Below are 20664 nucleotides of genomic sequence, written 5' to 3' on the forward strand. Positions count from 1 at the left end.
ATAGTTATCAGCCTTAAAATTTAGAAGACAGACAACATAACAAAAATCAAATTAAGTACAACTGTTCACAAAAACATAATAAACTCAATTAAGATCGTCCATACTAACCTATACATAAGAATAATAATCAACACTATTGTGATAACCACTCCTGCTCCAACTCCCAGACCAATTTGAGCTTCTATGGGAAAATGAGATAATCCATCCTCATCATAAACTACTTTTCCCAAATTAAAGGTTAGGTTGCCCATTTCAACCTGCAAAAATAATGTCATACTATTATGAAACAAGAAACTCTTAAAATACATTAATGCTTTTGAAAATTTTAAAAGATGATATATTACTCACCATGAACTCTGGAAGATCATCTCCATGGAGTGGTGCAGGTTGCACAGCAGGGGGCTCACAATACAGATCTGTTTTGGTAAGCGTTTTCACTGTACATATTCCATCCCCTAATTTTGCCACCACCTCATCTTTAGTCATGGCTAGAGTAAGACCATCACCCTAATAAGGGAAAAATGATAAATATGTTCTTGATAAATAAATGTCCACTCAATTATTAGACAAGAAAAACTAATTTGCCAGTAACTGGTAACGGGAGAAATGAACAAAGGACAAATGCACAATATAAGGCGAACAAGGTTTATAACATCTTTATAGCTGTAGATTTAATTCCTTTTTACTGTTATTAAACTCCTTAATCTCTTACTATTATGATACTCTAAAGAACTCTTAGGACTGACTGTTGAATTCTAAATTACATTTTTCTCCATCTGCATTTTGCTGTTTAACTGTTGCTCTCAGTGTTCAAAAGTCATATAATTAGTGCTAGACTTATTTGTCTTGCATTTGTTTTTTTTTTTTTAAACTTTCTTTCAAATATTTTTTTCTTAGCTCCGCACTCAATCCACCATTGAGTTCTCTTAACAGTTTGCCTAGATTATGTAGTTCATTCAATATTAAATATGTTACTGTTATTCAACGTTTTCCATTTTAAAGAGGGTAGCACAGTTGTCTCTTTAGACACCTGCTTCTGCTCAAAATGTGCCTTTCTAAAATCAAACTAAATTAAACTAAAATTAATATTGTCTAAAACTTTAGATAAAGTACTACCTGTAAGTCATATATTAGTTATATACTGTTACAATAATACAATAATTGTAATAAGACCTTAACAAATGCTTCTCTTTGTCTTAACACTTATAAAACATCAATAAAGTCATTATTCAATGCCGTACAATGTGCATATTAAAAGCTTGTGATACACTGATAACATTGAATAATGGAGCTTAATTTGATCTTATTAAAAAATAAGCATCAATTAAGGATTCACAAACCTTATAATGTAGTATATAATATGCAATACTGTGAAATATCACCCACTTAGGCCACCAAAGTGAACTTATTTAAAAGTGCTATGTTGCACAGTGATAACCACTTTACTGATAGTGTACAAGTGCTCATAAACCAAAGGAAGGGTTTATTAATGTCTTGTTACATAACAGTATGTAACTAATAGATGCATTATAAGTATTAGTTAATCTAAAAGTATAGGAAATGGATTTGCTTTACTCTTTTATCATCACAGAATGTGTGATGATCACTAACTACCCGAATGTGACTGTGAAACTTTCATCATGCATATAGCATCTTGCCGAGCCTAGCTATTTTTGAAAATACAATGGAAGCTGTACATAAATATAGACAGTTACACTGCTAATGCAGTTACTGCGACAAAGAGAACTGCTAAATGAGTAAATGAAGCCTTGAATATTTGTACATGTAAGTAATAGCATTGTTTTGAGCTTGTTGATACCATAGTTGAGTATTATAATTACCGGTAACTTTTGGTAAAATTCTGGAACGAGTAAGAAAGTTTTTCCCATATACTTTGTAAAACAGAAACACAATCATAAAATGGCATTTTATTATAAAGAAAAAATAGGAAAGGAAACAAAAACACTGTACAGTTCAACACATTTTAATATCTAAAAGAAAAATGGAAGATGAGCAGTAATGATAAAATGCTTCTTTTGTTCTATTACCAGAAAAAAACGTATGTTTTGCAAAGTGTAAATCATTCACAGTTTACCCAAGCTCTGTTTCTGTACATCATTTATGACCTCTTTAACATGGTCATCTACTACTGAATATTTTAAACAATTCCTTAAAGTTACATATAGATTTCTAAGGGAGGGTGGATATCAATTGCCTTATTCCACAATTTCAGAACAAATGCAACAATCAACATAATTTTGGGCTAGGGTATAATTGCAGGAAAACATTATGTGTCTTGTCTTTAGAAACTGGCAAGGTAATCTTCTCAAGATGTGACCTTCAGCTTTTGTTCACACATGAACTACCTGGCATTGCCTGTATGTCTGAAAGGGGCTTATGGTCAGCTGAACTTTAACTCTTTTCATTTCACAAGAAAAAAATACAATAAAGGTTTGTTGACCTACAATACCCAGAAAAGATGATTAATAGTGAGGTGGTGATATTCTGAAATACAGAGAAACTTACCTCAACACCCATGATGCTGCTCTGTTTGAAGTGGAATGGCTGATGTTTGTTCTCGGAGTTCAAGTGTTTTAAAACTGGGTTTGGTTTGTAGCTGAACTCTTCTCCACCAATGCTACTGAAACTGAGCCTTAGGTTATCCAGAACAAATTCTACATCTGTGACCTTTAGTCTCTCTTCTACATAAGGTGTGCGACACTCCATGTAATTAGAGGACAAAACAGAGCACAGACCCTGAAACTGGAAAGATCACTTTTAAGTATATAAACTTTTTTTTTATTTTTTATTTAATATTCTCTAAGAGCAAGAATGGAAGAAAACACATACTGTGTGTATGGTATACAAGAGCAATAAAGTATATGAATAAATCTGAAAAGTTTTGTTAACTGAGAAGCTATTTAAGATTACGTAGCACTCCACAGATATGGGTATTAGTCTTATATTCAAAAAGTACCATTGGATAAAGTGAATAAATTTGGAGCATAATAGAGCACTTCCATATCCACAACAAATGTCTTTAGTTGTACTTACAGAGAAAATACAGAACCTCAATCATACCATCATAAAATGAAAAAGAAATATCCCTTGTATTAGGTATCTGTATTATTATTTATAGTAGTCCTATTAGTAATATTGTCAAGTGTCCAGAGTACTGTGAAATTCTTACTTGCATGTCTGATCAACATGCCAACTCTCCAGCGACATGAGAAATATGAGAGCATTGATACATAACTTCATTTTACAATACCATTTCAATCGGTAATAAAATGTATTACTTACAATTTTCTGTTGTGGCAATAACGTTTAATAGAGAAAATGTTAAAGAGTAAGACATGTAATCAATACGATCTGTGGCATACTACATAGAAATTAAGTCTGAAACTACATCCACACTACTACGTTTTCATTTAAAAATGCAAAAATGAGTTTCTGTTTCTGTCTTTCATCCATGCTACTCCAATGCTTTTCACCCCCCCCCAAAAGTGAAGACTTTTGAAAACACTCTGAGAATGATATACTTTGATTTGTTCATACTCATTACATAGGCCTTCCTTTATGGATCCTTCTTTTTATGATGCCTCATTAAATAAGTAGTCACCCTTCATGGAAGAAAACTAAGACCATCACAGCGGAAATGGAAGAGTTGCTTTCGATGGCATTTGTGTTGCTTACCTGTGAACATCTTTACTATATATTTATTTTATATATATATGAATCACATATCATAAAGTAGTTTTTATTATTTTATTAATGCCAAAAACAAGAAATCAACAGCAGAAACACTAAACACAGTATACAGCATTCCATGCAGTTCGTGCTCAGCGGTATACATAGGACAAACTTCAAAAAGAATCGCAACACGTATACAGGAACAGCGCAACACCGTCAGAAGAAAGGACGCACTGTCATTGATCTATAAGCATACTAAATCAACAGGACATACATTTAATTGGGACGATGTACAAGTAAAATTTAAAGCCAATAATAAAAGTGCTAGAGAGCTGGCGGAATCCTGGTTATCAAATGAGAATGCCATCAACAGACACTTGGACATAAATCCAGCATATACAAACTTAAGAAGAACTTATTCTTAATAAACAAGACTTTACTCCCAACAACCTCACCCCCCCACACGGATCTAGCCACCCCCCCCTCCCACTGTAAGGTATTGCTATATATTGCCTTTGATTCTTGTAAGTCTAAGCATTATCCTCTGATGAAGACCCCTGGTAGGGGTTGAAAGCTCAGGAATAAAAACTACTTTATGATACGTGATTCATTTTCTCCCTTTGTGGATCTCCAACTGCTAATATGCAAACCGTATCACAGACCTTCTCTTCCATATATATATATATATACTATGAGGGGCCGTTCAGGAAAAAAAGATTGGTTCGTAAATATATACATTGGGTTAGATATATATATATTGGTTGAGATATATGCATCGGTTTGAATACATCCGGTCAGATATATACATTGGTTTAGATACATTGGTTGAGATATACAGGGGTGTGAAAAACTATTTGCCCCCTTCCTGATTTCTTATTCTTTTGCATGTTTGTCACACAAAATGTTTCTGATCATCAAACAGATTTAACCATTAGTCAAATATAACACAAGTAAACACAAAATGCAGCTTTTAAATGATGGTTTTTATTATTTAGGAGAAAAATACAAACCTACATGGCCCTGTGTGAAAAATTAATTGCCCCCTTGTTAAAAAATAACCTAACTGTGGTGTATCACACCTGAGTTCAATTTCCGTAACCACCCCCAGGCCTGATTACTGCCACACCTGTTTCAATCAAGAAATCACTTAAATAGGAGCTGCCTGACACAGAGAAGTAGACCAAAAGCACCTCAAAAGCTAGACATCATGCCAAGATCCAAAGAAATTCAGGAACAAATGAGAACAGAAGTAATTGAGATCTATCAGTCTGGTAAAGGTTATAAAGCCATTTCTAAAGCTTTGGGACTCCAGCAAACCACAGTGAGAGCCATTATCCACAAATGGCAAAAACATGGAACAGTGGTGAACCTTCCCAGGAGTGGCCGGCCGACCAAAATTACACCAAGAACGCAGAGACGACTCATCCAAGAGGTCACAAAAGACATATATATATATACATACATATATATATATATATATATACATACATATATATATATATATATATACATACATATATATATATATATATATATACATATATATATATATATATATATATATACATACACATATATATATATATATACATACATATATATATATATACATACATATATATATATATATACATATACACATACATATATATACATACATATATATATACATATATATATATATATATATATACATATATATATATATATATATATATATATATATATACATATATACATACATATATATATATATACATATATATATATATATATATATATATATACACACATATATATATATATATATATATATATACACACATATATATATATATATATATACACACATATATATATATATATATATACACACATATATATATATATATATACACACATATATATATATATATATATATATATATATATATATATATATATATATATATATATATATATATATATATATATATATATACTATGGGGCCGTTCAGAAAAAAGATTGGTTTGTAAATATATACATTGGTTCAGATATTTATATCGGTTCAGATACATTGGTTTGAATATATACATTGGTTTTAATACATCCATTCAGATATATATTTCGGTTCAAATATATACATTGGTTGGGATGTATTGGTTGAGATATATACATCGGTTTGAATACATCCGTTCAGATATATACATTGGTTTAGATACATTGGTTGAAATATATATAAATTGGTTTCCTATATATATAAAAAAATATATTTTTTAAAAAAAAAATATATATAAAAAACATAAAATTATATAAAAAAAATAAAAAAAACACACAATATATAAAAATTTAAAAATTTTAATATTTTTTTTTTTTTTTTTTTTTTTTTTTTTTTTTTTTTTTTTTTTTTTTTTTTTTTTTTTTTTTTTTTTTTTTTTTTTTTTTTTTTTTTTTTTTTTTTTTTTTTTTTTTTTTTTTTTTAACATTTTTAAATATATATTTTAAAATAATTTTTAAATATATTTTAATACACTTCTATATATATATTTTCAAAATCTTCAATATATACATTTTTATTTTTTCACCTTTATTTTAATTCCCTTTTTTATATTTTAAACACTTTTAATTTTTAACATTTTATACATAACTCCTTTTTTTTTTTTATAACCCTATTTTTTTTTAAACACTTTTTTTTATTATTTAAAACACTTTATAATATTTAATTTTATTTAAATATTTTTAACCCCCACCAATTTTTAAAAATTACTAAATTAATAAACCAATTATTTTACCTTCAGGTTTGGTTTTTTCATTGGTAAAGTAAGGTGACATTGTTTTTATTACATTTTTAAAACATCCTTAAAAGGGAATTATTGTTCAAAAAAATGTTTGGGGAAAAAACCGGGTTTTTTTTTCTTTTTTATCAGGATTCCAAAATATTCCCGCCACAAATAACATGTTTAATTTTATTTTTTTATAGTAAAATAATAAAAAAAACCAGCATTGGTAACACCTCCATAAAATGGTTAGATTAGGTTTCATGTTAAAAATATTGTTAAAGGGATTATTTTTAATAAAACAGATTCTTCTAAAAGCTGAGTTCCAGAACTTTTGGGTGGCAGTCCTCCCCATGTTTTCACCTCCAGGCCCTTTATTTATATTGACAAAGCGCCCGGGTTTCTGTTTTGTTTGGAGCATTTTTGGGGCTTCCTTTCTGTTATTTTATTTATTTACTTATTTATTTTACAAATTGCTTTGAGTAGTAAGAAATGTAAGGAATTAATAACAATAATAATAATATTATTATTATTATTATTATTATTATTATACGTGTGAATGCATGATCAAATTCAGCCGCTAGTGTGGGGTATGAATAAGGACAATACCACGAGTTCATTGAAATAATTACACAGCAAGGTGCACGCAATGCAAACATAATGTGTATATTATTGAAGTAAAGGTTCATATAAATTAATTATATTCAACTTTTTAACAAGTTGAGAGATGTCAACTGGTTAAAATGCACGAAATTATACATGTATTGCTTTATAGTCCACACATAGTGTATGTATATTATTAAAATAATGATGTAAAATTCCTATAAAATGGTATAGAATCTGCGTCGTAGACTTATTTTGTGTCAAATTTCTTCAAAGAAGTTTTAATTAGTTTGCTTTAAAAAAATCTTACGGCAAACATGTGAACCGTTGAAAATCGCTGATCTTAATCAATTTGTTTTAACGCATGCTCCGTGCAAAATGCTGTCATATCTGTTAATAAACATGCACGCACAGCGATGTCCTGATGTCTGCGTTCTAAGGCTGCAGGTAAATTAAACGCTATTGACATTTTACTGGGGTGCTCTGTGATTGAGGGCGGACAGTAAACTTTGGTAAAATGATGAGCTCGTTAAAATAAATGTAGCAATCCATTGTCATGCTATAAGTGACAGCTTGCTCTTAAACATTTACACAGGTGGTTTTTCCTGGGAATAAAAAAGGGGGGAAAAATCCACGGAAAGGTTTTGTTGTTGAACTCAAATTTCACCTCCGCCATGTGAGCCAATCAAAACTATTGGAATGAAATATACAGTAGTTCTATATAAATAAATAAATAAATTTCCTATCACACCCACCCTTTCACCTCCTGTACATTGGAGAGGATTCTCATTTTCACAGCAGGTGCAATTATCCTATAAAACACATAGGAGTTCTCTGCACCGTTTTTCATGGGAGATTAAAACTCATCAAATGTATTTAAAAAACTTTTAGCAGCCTGTGGCATTCCTTATCTGCTGTGGTCCATTACAAAATGAACACCAGGCAGTTACAATTGTGCACAGTTTCTTTAATAAGTCTATTAGACAGTCTTTTATAACGTTTTCATATCGAGTGTGTCTCTTAATCCCTTCTAGCAGAGGAGACACTTATTTCCACAGCTTGGTCTATGCTGTAGAAACGCGTGCCCCCGTCTTCTGCTTGTAAATTAACACTGGAATTACAAAACTGTCCATAGTTTATTTAAAGAGATTGAAGGAAGTCTTCTATATCACTTTTTTGTTTACTATGTCCTTACTCATCCACTAATTAAAAAAATCAAGCGCTTACACTGTCTTTTTAAGTATGTCTATGAAAATCGCTGTGAGTAGCCAGAAAAATGCTATATAAATGTAATATATTATTATTATTATTATTTTGGTTTTTTAAATCCAAATAAACCTGATAGGACTTCTTCCAGGATATGTGCCACTCTAGGGTACCAACAAAGTCAAACTGATTAGGACATTTTGTGATCAGTTTGTTTAAAGTATATTAAACAAAATATAACTTTTCATCATCTTCTCATTTCTAATTTGGCATTTCAGGATACAGTACAGTATATACTGCAAATATACATTTAAATTGTAACCGCTGATAATTATTTACTCGTGTGCTTGCGTTTTCCATAAAACAGCATCAATATGTGCACAAAGTATAAGTGATAAAACACACAAATTCTGACATTAGCATGACTGTTGAAGGAAAACATGTATTAGAAAGTATTCTATGGAGTTTTCATAAATTAATCAAACCTTTTGAGTTTTCTTAATATATTTTGTAATCAGGTTTTTAAATTTTTTTTTATTTTTACTGCCACTTCACAGATCAACAATCCCCAACATGGTCACTGTCAGAATAAGTCTTTTAACTTTTTCCTGTGTCCATTAATACATTTTCTTGGTTTCACTACCCATCTGAAAGAGTTGGCATCAGGTTGGGTGGCACTTTTAAACTGTAGTAGTATGAGCAAGCGTCAGTGTGGTAAGCACTAGTTTGGCATTTCTTTCCGTCTCATTTTTTGTCCTGGGCCCAAGCCTGTAAATCTCTTTTGTAAATGGGTGGCTTGGATAGAGGACAGATACCAACAATTTTCAAGGCTATATTAAAACAATACTAAAAGATATTTGTGTATGTGTGTTGTAGTGCCCCATGTTGTAAGTGTTAGATCCATTGAAGAAGTCAACTTAAACAAAGAAAATGTACATTTTACAGGCTTGTTTGAAGTGTTTTACATTATAACCATATTTTTAATTGCTGCGTGAATATAATTTTTTAAAGAGGATGACCTTTACTATTGTCAAAAAAGACAAGCAGAGCAACAGGAGGAATATGAAAGTTATTTGTTGAGTTTAGGAGACAAAGGATACTTGTAAGGAAGTTCATGCCAGTGCTATTGGTGTACATTCTGGAATTTATAAAACTGCTGAAATTATTTCAAAAAAATGTTACTGGCCTGGTTTTATGCTGACATTAAAATGGCTACGTTTTCTGATAATTATAATCATTATTTTAATTAAAAGACTATAATTGTCAGAACAGATTCAATAAAATGTTTTAATATCTCAGTTGCTGTTTGTCGGACTCTTTAATTGACTTGTCCTACAAATGTGGATATTTGGTACTTCATTTGACAAATAATATGAATTTTTCCAAGTCTCATGTATTTCATATAGATAGATAATTAGATAGAACTTGTACTCTAAGGGAAAATGTGCTTCTTTTTTTAACAGAGGCTGAATGAATAAATAAATTAATATTAATATAATGAAAAAACAGCCAATCCAATAAAATTGTCTAATGTTCATTCTGCAAGCAACAGTTGAAGCTCACAACTCTGACGCAAAAGCTCAGCTGTAGAAGTGAGTGTCCCTTTGAGTGGAGAGGATAATGGGACACAGTAGACTTGAAAGTGATATAGATGACTTTCAACAATCTTTTACCATGGATTTCAGACAATATTAGTTATCCAGGGTTCATTTTGAAAGAGCAGACAGGGTGCACACAAGCCCATGGATCTGCTCTAGCCATGGAAATGAGTGTTGCCTGTAGGGAATAGGATGCAAACACATAGTGGAGAAGATTATATAGAAAACTATATCTACAACCTTTTAAAATCAATTTTACATATTTTTAACTATTTTGTATAATCAGCAGTCAGAGGGCACACATTTTACAGCTCTACAGCAGCCATGGAAAATGAGCGTACCGACCAGTGGATGAGACATGCGTTTTCATTCCAATAGTTTTAATGACTCACATGGCTTGAGGTGAAATTTGAGTTCAAAACAAAACATTTTCCGTGGATTTTTCCCCTTTTTATTCCCAGGAAAAAACACCTGTGTAAATGTTTAAGAGCAAGCTGTCACTTATAGCGTGACAATGGACTGCTACATTTATTTTAACGAGCTGTCTTTTAAATGTCTTTGTAAAGTGTTACTAGGGTCGAGCAATGTATTATTATTACTGATATTTTACTAAATCTTACTATCCACGTTTCTTTGTTGATGATCCCCGTTGAAGAATTTTTTGGTAACAGAACAGTAAACACACCAAAACGACTAAAAAACACAACTGACGACTGGTATTTTTCGATATCATTTTAACAAAGTTTACTGTCCGCCCTCAATCACAAAGCACCCCGGTAAAACGTCAATAGCGTTTAATTTACCTGCAGCCTTAGAACGCAGACATCAGGACATCGCTGTGCGTGCATGTTTACTAACAGATATGACAGCATTTTGCACGGAGCATGCATTAAAACAAATTGATAAAGATCAGCGATTTTCTACGGTTCACATGTTTGCCGTAAGATTTTTTAAAGCAAACTAATTAAAAACTTCTTTGAAGAAATTTGACACAAAATAAGTCTACGACGCAGATTCTATACCATTTTATAGGATTTTATATCATTATTTTAACAATATACATACACTATGTGTGAACTGTAAAGCAATCATGTATAATTTCGTGCATTTTAACCAGTTGACATCTCTCAACTTGTTAAAAAGTTGTATATAATTAATTTATATGAACCTTTACTTCAATAATATACACATTATGTTTGCATTGCGTGTGCACCTTGCTGTGTAATTATTTCAATGAACTCGTGGTATTGTCCCTATTCTTACCCCACTACGCAGCGGCTGAATTTGATCATGCATTCACACGTATAATAATAATAATAATAATAATAATAATAATACAATTGTTATTAATTCCTTACGTTTTATAGCCTTTCTTACTACTCAAAGCAATTTGTAAAAATAAATAGGTAAATAAATAAAATAACAGAAAGGAAGCCCCCTGGACACAAACCAGTGATCATTTAACTGCGAGTCAGCAATCTTACCACCACCTCTTCCTGTTAGATACGCGCATTATAATTTTGAGCACTACTTTTTATTTTATACTGTCATAAACAAATTACATCAAAAGTTTTTAAAAAGCCAATTTGAAGCAAAGAGGGTAAGTAATAGCTATTTTCTTTTGTAAGTCAATCAAAATGCTTAAGCCTTAAAACGATCGCCCTGTCAAAATAAGAGACTCTTTCACCTCGTTGACGTGAATCATCTTTAAATTAAATGCTGCCAATAAGGAATAATAGAAATCACCTCGCTGCTTTCTAAATTTGACGAACTAAAGTTTTATTAGGTAAAAAAAATGATCGTCCGTGACAGATACACTTAATCAGCAGTATGTGCGACCCACGATGTGTGAGTTTGAGTATTTGTGTTGTGTACGCGCGTGTGTGGTTTTCTCAGTTTTACAATAAAATAGACATCAGTTATTTGTGAAGCAGGAATATTCTGATCAATCTGGTCCCTGATCACTGATAAACATTCAGAAGAAACAGTGCTATTCCAGTGTTTACATCCATAACATCCTTTCAGCAAACAGGACTAAGTTCCTTGCTGAACCAGATCGCCTTTAATGAAATGCTGCCAATACGGAATAACAGAAATCACCGGGCGGCTTTCGGTCAATGATAAACCAGCGTCTGTTGAGGTGAAAAAAATGGGAGGTACTGCGGTTGCGATCAATGCTTCCTGGTAATTCAGCTTTTGAGAAGAATCTGTTTTATGGGGTGAAAAAATAATCGCCCTTGACAGATACGCTTAATTAGTAGTACGTGCGACCCATGATTTGTGAGTTTGTGAGTGTGTGTGGTTTTGTTAGTTTTACTATAAAACATCAGTTAAACATCAGTTATTTGTGATGCGGGAATATTCTGGTCATTTTGATCCCTGATCAACATTTAAAGAAAGAGAGCAACTCCAGTGTTTTCCTCCATAACATTCTTTCAGCAAACAGGACTAAGTTCCTTGCTGAAGCAGATCGCTCTTTAATGAAATGCTGCCAATACGGAATAACAGATATCACCGGGCGGCTTTCCACCAATGATAAACCAGCGTCTCATGAGGTGAAATATGGGAGGTACTGCGGTTGCGATTAATGCTTTCTAGTAACTCTGCTTTTGAGAAGAATCTGTCATGGGAGGGACAAGAGGGAGCGAGTGAGGCGGGTACAATGAGCCGGGGCGGGACGGAGCGAGGCGAAGAGGCGGGTATCTGTGCGAGTGTTTTAAATAATGAAAGGAAAAAAAGTGCTTTGAAATCGAGGACCCCCAACAAATAGGGCTTACGAAACAAAACGCGACAGACAAGCGTATGCTGCTTGTATAAAATGTTCACAATAATTACAACAGTGTTGAAGCAATGATGAAGCAAAAGGGAGATGCTAAACATGGGTGACCGCGTTGTGCCTGCCCATAAATCCCAACCAATGTATATATCTGAACCGATCTATCTGAACCAATATATATATCAGAACGGATGTATCTGAACCGATGTATATATCTAAACCAATCTATTTTAACCAATATATATATTTAAACCAATGTATATCAACCAATATATATATCTCAACCAATGTATATATTTGAACGGATGTATTCAAACCAATGTATAAATCTGAACGGATGTATCTCAACCAATGTATATATATCAGAACGGATCTATGCAAACCAATTTACATATTTTTCAACCAATACATCCCAACCAATGTATATATTTGAACCGAAATATATATCTGAATGGATGTATTAAAACCAATGTATATATTCAAACCAATGTATCTGAACCGATATAAATATCTGAACCAATGTATATATTTACAAACCAATCTTTTTTTCCTGAACGGCCCCTCATAATATACATATATACATATATATATATATATATATATATATATATATACATATATATATACATACATATATATATATATACATATATATATACATACATACACACGTGGACAAAATTGTTGGTACCCTTCAGTCAATGAAAGAAAAACTCACAATGGTCACAGAAATAACTTTAATCTGACAAAAGTAATAATAAATAAAAATTCTATGAAATTTAACTAATAAAAGTCAGACATTGATTTTCAACAATGCTTCAACAGAATTATTTAAAAAAATTAACTCATGAAACAGGCCTGGACAAAAATGATGGTACCCCTAGAAAAGACTGATAATAATGTGACCAAAGGGACATGTTAATCCAAGGTGTGTCCACTAATTAGCATCACAGGTATCTACAATCTTGTAATCAGTCAGTGGACCTATATATAGGTCCCCAGGTAGTCACTGTGTTGTTTGGTGACATGGTGTGTACCACACTCAACATGGACCAGAGGAAGCGAAGGAAATAGTTGTCTCAGGAGATTAGAAAGAAAATTATAGACAAGCATGTCAAAGGTAAAGGCTATAAGACCATCTCGAAGCAGCTTGATGTTCCTGTGACTACAGTTGCACATATTATTCAGAAATTTAAGATCCATGGGACTGTAGCCAACCTCCCTGGACGTGGCAGGGAGGAAAATTGATGACAAATCAAAGAGGCGGATAATACGAATGGTAACAAAAGAGCCCAGAAAAACTTCTAAAGAGATCCAAGGTGAACTTCAAGCTCAAGGAACATCAGTGTCAGATCGCACCATCCGTCGTTGTTTGAGCCAAAGTGGACTTCATGGGAGACGACCAAGGAGGACACCATTGTTGAAAACAAATCATAAAAAAGCCAGACTGGAATTTGCCAAACTACATGTGGACAAGCCACAAAGATTCTGGGAGAATGTCCTATGGACAGATGAGACAAAAATTGATTTTGCCAAGGCACATCAGCTCTATGTTCACAGACGGAAAAATGAAGCATATCAAGAAAAGAACACTGTCCCTTCTGTGAAACATGGAGGAGGCTCTGTTATGTTCTGGGGCTGCTTTGCTGCATCTGGCACAGGGTGTCTTGAATCTGTGCAGGGTACAATGAAATCTCAAGACTATCAAGGGATTCTAGAGAGAAATGTGCTGGCCAGTGTCAGAAAGCTTGGTCTCAGTCGCAGGTCATGGGTCTTGCAACAGGACAATGACCCAAAACACACAGCTAAAAACACCCAAGAATGGCTAAGAGGAAAACATTGGACAATTCTAAAGTGGCCTTCTATGAGCCCTGACCTCAATCCTATTGAGCATCTTTGGAAAGAGCTGAAATATGCCGTCTGGAAAAGGCACCCTTCAAACCTGAGACAACTGGAGCAGTTTGCTCATGAGGAGTGGGCCAAAATACCTGCTGAGAAGTGCAGAAGTCTCATTGACAGTTACAGGAATCATTTGATTGCAGTGATTGCCTCAAAAGGTTGTGCAACAAAATATTAAGTTAGGGGTACCATCATTTTTGTCCAGGCCTGTTTCATGAGTTTATTTTTTTAAATAATTCTGTTGAAGCATGGTTGAAAATCAATGTCTGACTTTTATTAGTTAAATTTCATAGAATTTTTATTTATTATTACTTTTGTCAGATTAAAGTTATTTCTGTGACCATTGTGAGTTTTTCTTTCATTGACTGAAGGGTACCAACAATTTTGTCCACATATATAAAACACGTACCATTTTAATTCTCCATGTGCAAGAGCCAAAACATTTACCAGTTGCTTTGCAATAAACCCTTGTCAGCAAAAACATGTTTTTTAAATGAAAACATAGTAGTGTGCAAGAAGCCTGAAAAGAATGCACATAATGGAAAGGAAAAAAAAAATGGACAGGCAAATTCAAATGCTAAAAGCAGACACCAAGAAATAGCTACAAGATAAAACAGGGAAAGGAAATTAGTCCTTATTTATGTGCCCAAGCAAAATACAACAGAACTACTATATTTTCCCACAGCACATTTCTTTTTTTTTGTAACAACTCCTTGTTAGAAAATAAAACACCTTAATACAGTGGCGTCACAACATTCATTTTATATCCTGTGTCTTGAAAGGGGATTTCTATGATAAATGACAATCTGAATGTCATTAAACATTGATAGGTTGTATGGTATGACAACAGGTAGGCTTGTCAACTCACAGTACTTGGATAATGGTTCGATTTACAGCAGAAGTTCCATCCAGAGTCAGTTCCTGGTTTACACTGAAATGCGTATACTGTAGGAACTGATTTCCTGATATTTAAATATTGCAGGTTGAGTCATGGACAAATAAATAATCACGAAGAGTATATCTGGACATCAGTGAGAAGGCGCACACCAAATTAGGAGTAATTAGGAGTAATAATAACAGGGTTAAGGAAACAAACAGGACAGGTGACAGTATCTAACCTTGAACAGTGCTGTATTATTGATACCAAGTCCTGGCACATTAAATGTCTGTCTGCGCCTCCGTTCTGTGTTCATCTGCTCCGCCCAAACAAGAAAAAATGGTTGCTGAACAACATCAAGGTTATGTCCTTCCACTTTAATGATGCGACCACCGCTATATAGTTTAGTATTAAGAAAGCAAAGGAAGTTGAAAAAGAAAAAAAAAAAAAATGAACAATTGCTCTTCAATAAGATGGTCAACATTCCAAAACAAACAGTTGAATACCTTCTTCAACTCTCACTATAAAAAAAAACCTCAATTAACTTTTCAGTTAGGACATACCCATAAAAGCTCTTTGTAGGTTGTGCAGAGATAATAACAGGATTCGCCCTAAACTTAAAAAATGTCTTTTCCAATGTCCTCACTGCTTGGCCAAAAATCACTTTCACTGGGAGTTCTGCCGTCTCATTGCTTGGATTTGTGCAGCAAATCAGCTTTGTGTCTTCAATGTTTCCAATTCTTTTTGTGAAAAAGAAAAACATACTTTACTAATTGTAACTTTGCTAATTTTGGACCTGGAAATAACTGCACCCACTATGATTTTACAAAAGCTGCTTGTACATCCTGTATTAACTTTTTGAATATAGTCTATCCCTCCCCCCTCTCTGAAAACACACTTTTTGCGTGGAGGTAGGGAATAGGGGATCAGTAAGTATACTTACAAGTCACAAGGAACAGAGCCCACAAATGCTGAAACATCACTATGTTGTCCTGTATGGAGTTTGACTCCCTCAATGGTCAGGAATGTCCCTCCTGCAACAGGGCCTTGTGTTGGGAACACAGAAGTCAGTCCAGGGTTCTGAAAATGAAATGGAGCAAATCGGGCTACTGGTACAAGGCAAATTAACTCTGTCAGTCACAATTAATAGAATAATCCTACAGTGGTTAGAGTAAGTTGATGAAACTCACATTTAATTATGCACAAATTCCTCTCCCATCAATAATGAAACAATATTAACACTAGAATCCGAGAAGCCTATGAAAAATCTGCAAATAACAATATATTATATTATTTACCTGTACAACTCCAGGCACCTCACAAGCATATAAGGAGCCTTGGTTTGAGCTGGGAGAACTTTTTGCTTGTGTTGTGATCCTTTAAGGGGGCAATGGGATAGCAGGCTACTTGCTGCTTATTCTGATTGACACATTTACAAAACAAAAGAAGCTGATGGAGAAGTGTGAAGGGATTTAAGATAGGTCGGGATTACGAGTTTTTTGCAGGCTTCAGGGATTCTAGTGTTAAAGGGTTTCAATAATTATCAGTTCTTCAGTCAAAGGTTACTTTTGGTCTTGTCATGTCTAACAAAAATACATAAACTATAGTGGGCAGCAAATTAGTCAAAACAATTGCATTACTATGACATATGGTTTAATTTGTTAACACAATGACATATTTTATTATATTTCCATGTTTTTCACATAGATTTAGCTTGCATCAAAGCACAAATTCAAAGCTACAGTTTTTGGTTACAGTGGGTTGGGAGAAGGGGTATTTTACTATTGTACTGCTTATTGGAAAAATGCCTGTAAGTATTATTTGAATATAGTGCAGTAGTGATAAAGAGGAAGCCATGATACCCTGCTGATATCAATTTTGCCTTCATGTATCTAAATACTGTCTTGTTGGACCAATCAAGCCACCTAGACTTATGCCATTTTTCTGAACTAATTTACCTGGGTAAGCTGAAGAACCAGAAAGAAAACTCAGCAGTAGACAAGAAACTTGTATATGTTCCTATTGTACCAATAATAATGATATACTCCTATCATCTACAGTTAAAATGTAATTATAAGCTAAGTTAAGCATTTTTCCCCTTATGTTTGAGTATTTTGAGTTATATGTGTGTTAATGTTTGGGCTGGCCCCAAGCTCAAGATTTAAGAACCTGTTCTTAAGTGTGCACGTGCCCCTGCAAAACATACAAATACATTTAAAAATATGTTGTTACAGGTTCAGATGGGTATACACAGAAAAAACTACATTTCCCCTCTGAAACATTTGTATTTAAGATACACGTCCAAGAATTATGGAATAACATCTACTAGGGAAAAAAAAAGATAGTAAAAGACAGAATTCTCAGGGTGCCCAAGAGGATCCAAGATCTTTAGGAGGAAAAAAATCAAATGAAAATTCACCTGATAAGTAAAAAATTGTGTGGAAATGCCTGGCTGTCTACCTTGCACAACAACCTTGACTCGTCCAGATAGTTCAGTGTCGCTTTTTGACAATTCACAAACAATTCTGCTTGAATAAAAAAAAAATAGATGTATAGAAGTGCATATTTTGCAGTGATAACAAAAAAAGTTCTTTGAAAGATACTTCATTATGAAAGCATAGCTCCTTTCCACATCAATAATGAAAAACAAGAGCAAAACATGCCTTGTAGAAATCTGGTACTTTTGAAAGTCTGGCTCACAAGATATATCAGCAACTGTAACTGTGCCTTCAATCTCTTCAAATCGTTGACCCAAATTTGAGCCATAAATAGTAAGTGCAATTCCACCTTCAGTAGGTCCAGTTAAGGGCTCAATCTGCAAAAGAAGAGCTGAAGGTTACAAGTCATATTTAAGTATGTTTAAAAAAGGGCAGATCTAAACCTAACACCACATCTGTCATTTAAACATTTTCCAATAGATTGCAATACAGTATGAAATAAACTTTAATGTTAATGAAAAACATGGCAAATACACATTAAGAAGCACTGACAGGCCCCCAGAAAGAACAAATGCAAAATATAAATAGTAAAGAATCAAAAGTAGTTCTATAAATCAAAAACAGATAAAGTAAAAACAAGTAAAAGGTATCCAGGACTGATTACAGTGATCCCCCGCTCTATCGCGGTTCAGCTATCGCATCCCTGTTGTGGAATTCTGGAAAAATTCAATAAGTACATCCTACCTGTAGTGTACTTTGCAGCCAATTCATAACAAAGCATATGGTTTTCAGCAGTCACTACGGTAGACAAAGAGTTTTGCATTACAGTACCCAGATGATTTCTTACAAGGTGTGTTATTGGCTGAAAAAGAAGACTCAACAGATTTTCATTCTCTTGGGCTCTGATTGGCTGCTGTTAACGTGGTGTAATCTCGCAAGAACAGCGAGCATGGGTCCCTGACGTATCTCAGTTCTCTGCATATCACGTACCTTGCTTCTGGTCCGATTGTTTATAGCAAACGTCTTGTGAGTTTTTTGTTTTGCTTTGCTCCCAAGCGTCCTGCATCTTCTAAGCCTGGTAGTAGTGAGCCTAAGCGCCAGAGGAAGACCTTGACCATTCAGGACAAGGTAAAACTCCTGGATATGCTTCAGGAAGGAAAGCGTTATGCGGACAATGCTCACCATTACGGCTTGAATGAATCGACAGCACGCTACATGGTGAAAGGTGAAAAGAATATAAGAGCCACCGCATCACTTTCCTTTAGTAAAACAGGAAAGAGGGTGGCAACTCCTCGGAATAAAGCTAACGTTAAAATGGGATTTTCGCTGGCTCTTTGGATCAATAGCTACAGAAAGATGAAAAAATTTCATTTGGACACAAACATCATTAGAGAGAAGGCCAGACAGCTCTATGCCAGGTTTGCTGAAGGATGTGATGACCATGCTGTTGACTCTGATGGTCCCGAAGAACCTGAAGAAGGAGCATCAAAAATGAAATCTGCCGCCAAACCTACTGAATTTAATGCCAGCAAGGGATGGTTTGACAGATGCCAGAAATGCTTTAATCTGAAGAATGTTTCCCTGTATGGCGAGGCTGCATCTGCGGATAAAGCAGCCGCCGAGGAATACATGAAGGAGAGATTCAAGGCAATCATTGAGGAGGGAGGTTACAAGCCAGAACAACTGTTTAACATGGATGCAACTGGCTTGTTTTGGAAAAAGATGCATTCTCGTACCTTCATCATGCATGACGAAACCCGAGCCCCTGGATTCAAAGCACAGATATGCAGTGGCAGTTGTGGAGGCTTTGAGCTGGTTTAGCCCCAGCGTGAGTGCTCTGGCCGCTGGGGAAAGAACCCAAGTCTCGCTCCAGATGGAGCCCAACGTAGCCAGGAATTGGAGGGCTACCGGACCAGTGTGGAAGGCAGCTATACCTGCAGGTAGAGCGACTTCCCTGTTGCGAAGCCCGATGGGAGAAGCAGGGGAGCCTCCGGGTAGAAGAAGGCACCGTGCTTTGGACTTTAAGAGACCGCTTCCAGCCATTGCTTTAACCTCGTTTGAGTTGTTTTTAAAGGACTTGTTTTTTTACTAATGGATTTTAACCTCCACTAATTCACTCGTTTTAATGGATTATTTATTTACTTTTGATACACTGCACTTTATTTAATTTGAACACTGTTTTGTGGTTTGCTGGTTTTAAAATACCTCTCACCTTCCAAGAAAGAGGGAAATGCATACCTATAACATAAAGAACAACTCAGGATTTAAAAAAAATTATTTTAACAGGCCGGTTAATCCGTCGGCCGGTTAATGCGAGGCCAGTTAAAAGGGACTGTTCTGTATGTGTGTGTATATATATATATATATATATATATATATATATATATATATATATATATATATATATATATATATATATATACACATACATACATACATACACACACATGTACATACATATACACACACACCCACACATACATACAGCTGCACTTATGAATATGGTTGTATGCGTCACTCGCTTCATATTGTTTTGCTGCCTTCTCAATTGTGTAATGCGTTTTGCGAACAGGTTTCATTCATCAAAGTATTCACTACCCAAATCGGTACTCGTGAATCTAAGATGTTTAACAGCCATTCCCGGTATTAAGTTGTGGATTTGTCTGCGAAGATCAGCTCGTCTTCCTCTTTATCTGAGACATCACACACTGCATGCACGGGTTTACCTTTCCCAGTCCTGTAAAGTCAGTTCACGTGAGCCGCTCAGAGTACATGCATCGAAGCTTCTCAGCTGTGCTCGTACTATCTCATGCGATC

General features: G+C 34.1%; 1 protein-coding gene across 3 annotated transcripts in view; it reads right to left on the reverse strand.

The window, feature by feature from the left end:
• plxnb3 (plexin B3) overlaps positions 1 to 20664 on the reverse strand; it is a 260187-nt gene that overhangs the window by 51707 nt on the left and 187816 nt on the right. For all 3 annotated transcript variants that reach the window (XM_039776222.1, XM_039776221.1, XM_039776223.1), the window contains exons 14-21: positions 18073 to 18224; positions 17829 to 17934; positions 16353 to 16489; positions 15973 to 16149; positions 15651 to 15804; positions 2527 to 2763; positions 349 to 507; positions 109 to 257 (exon numbers count right to left, since the gene is read on the reverse strand). In XM_039776222.1, coding sequence (XP_039632156.1) covers positions 109 to 257; positions 349 to 507; positions 2527 to 2763; positions 15651 to 15804; positions 15973 to 16149; positions 16353 to 16489; positions 17829 to 17934; positions 18073 to 18224 — 1271 coding nt within the window. The remainder of the gene's footprint in view (positions 1 to 108; positions 258 to 348; positions 508 to 2526; positions 2764 to 15650; positions 15805 to 15972; positions 16150 to 16352; positions 16490 to 17828; positions 17935 to 18072; positions 18225 to 20664) is intronic.

Source organism: Polypterus senegalus, chromosome 13 (genome assembly GCF_016835505.1).
Source record: "Polypterus senegalus isolate Bchr_013 chromosome 13, ASM1683550v1, whole genome shotgun sequence".
Taxonomy (NCBI): Eukaryota; Metazoa; Chordata; class Cladistia; order Polypteriformes; family Polypteridae; genus Polypterus; species Polypterus senegalus.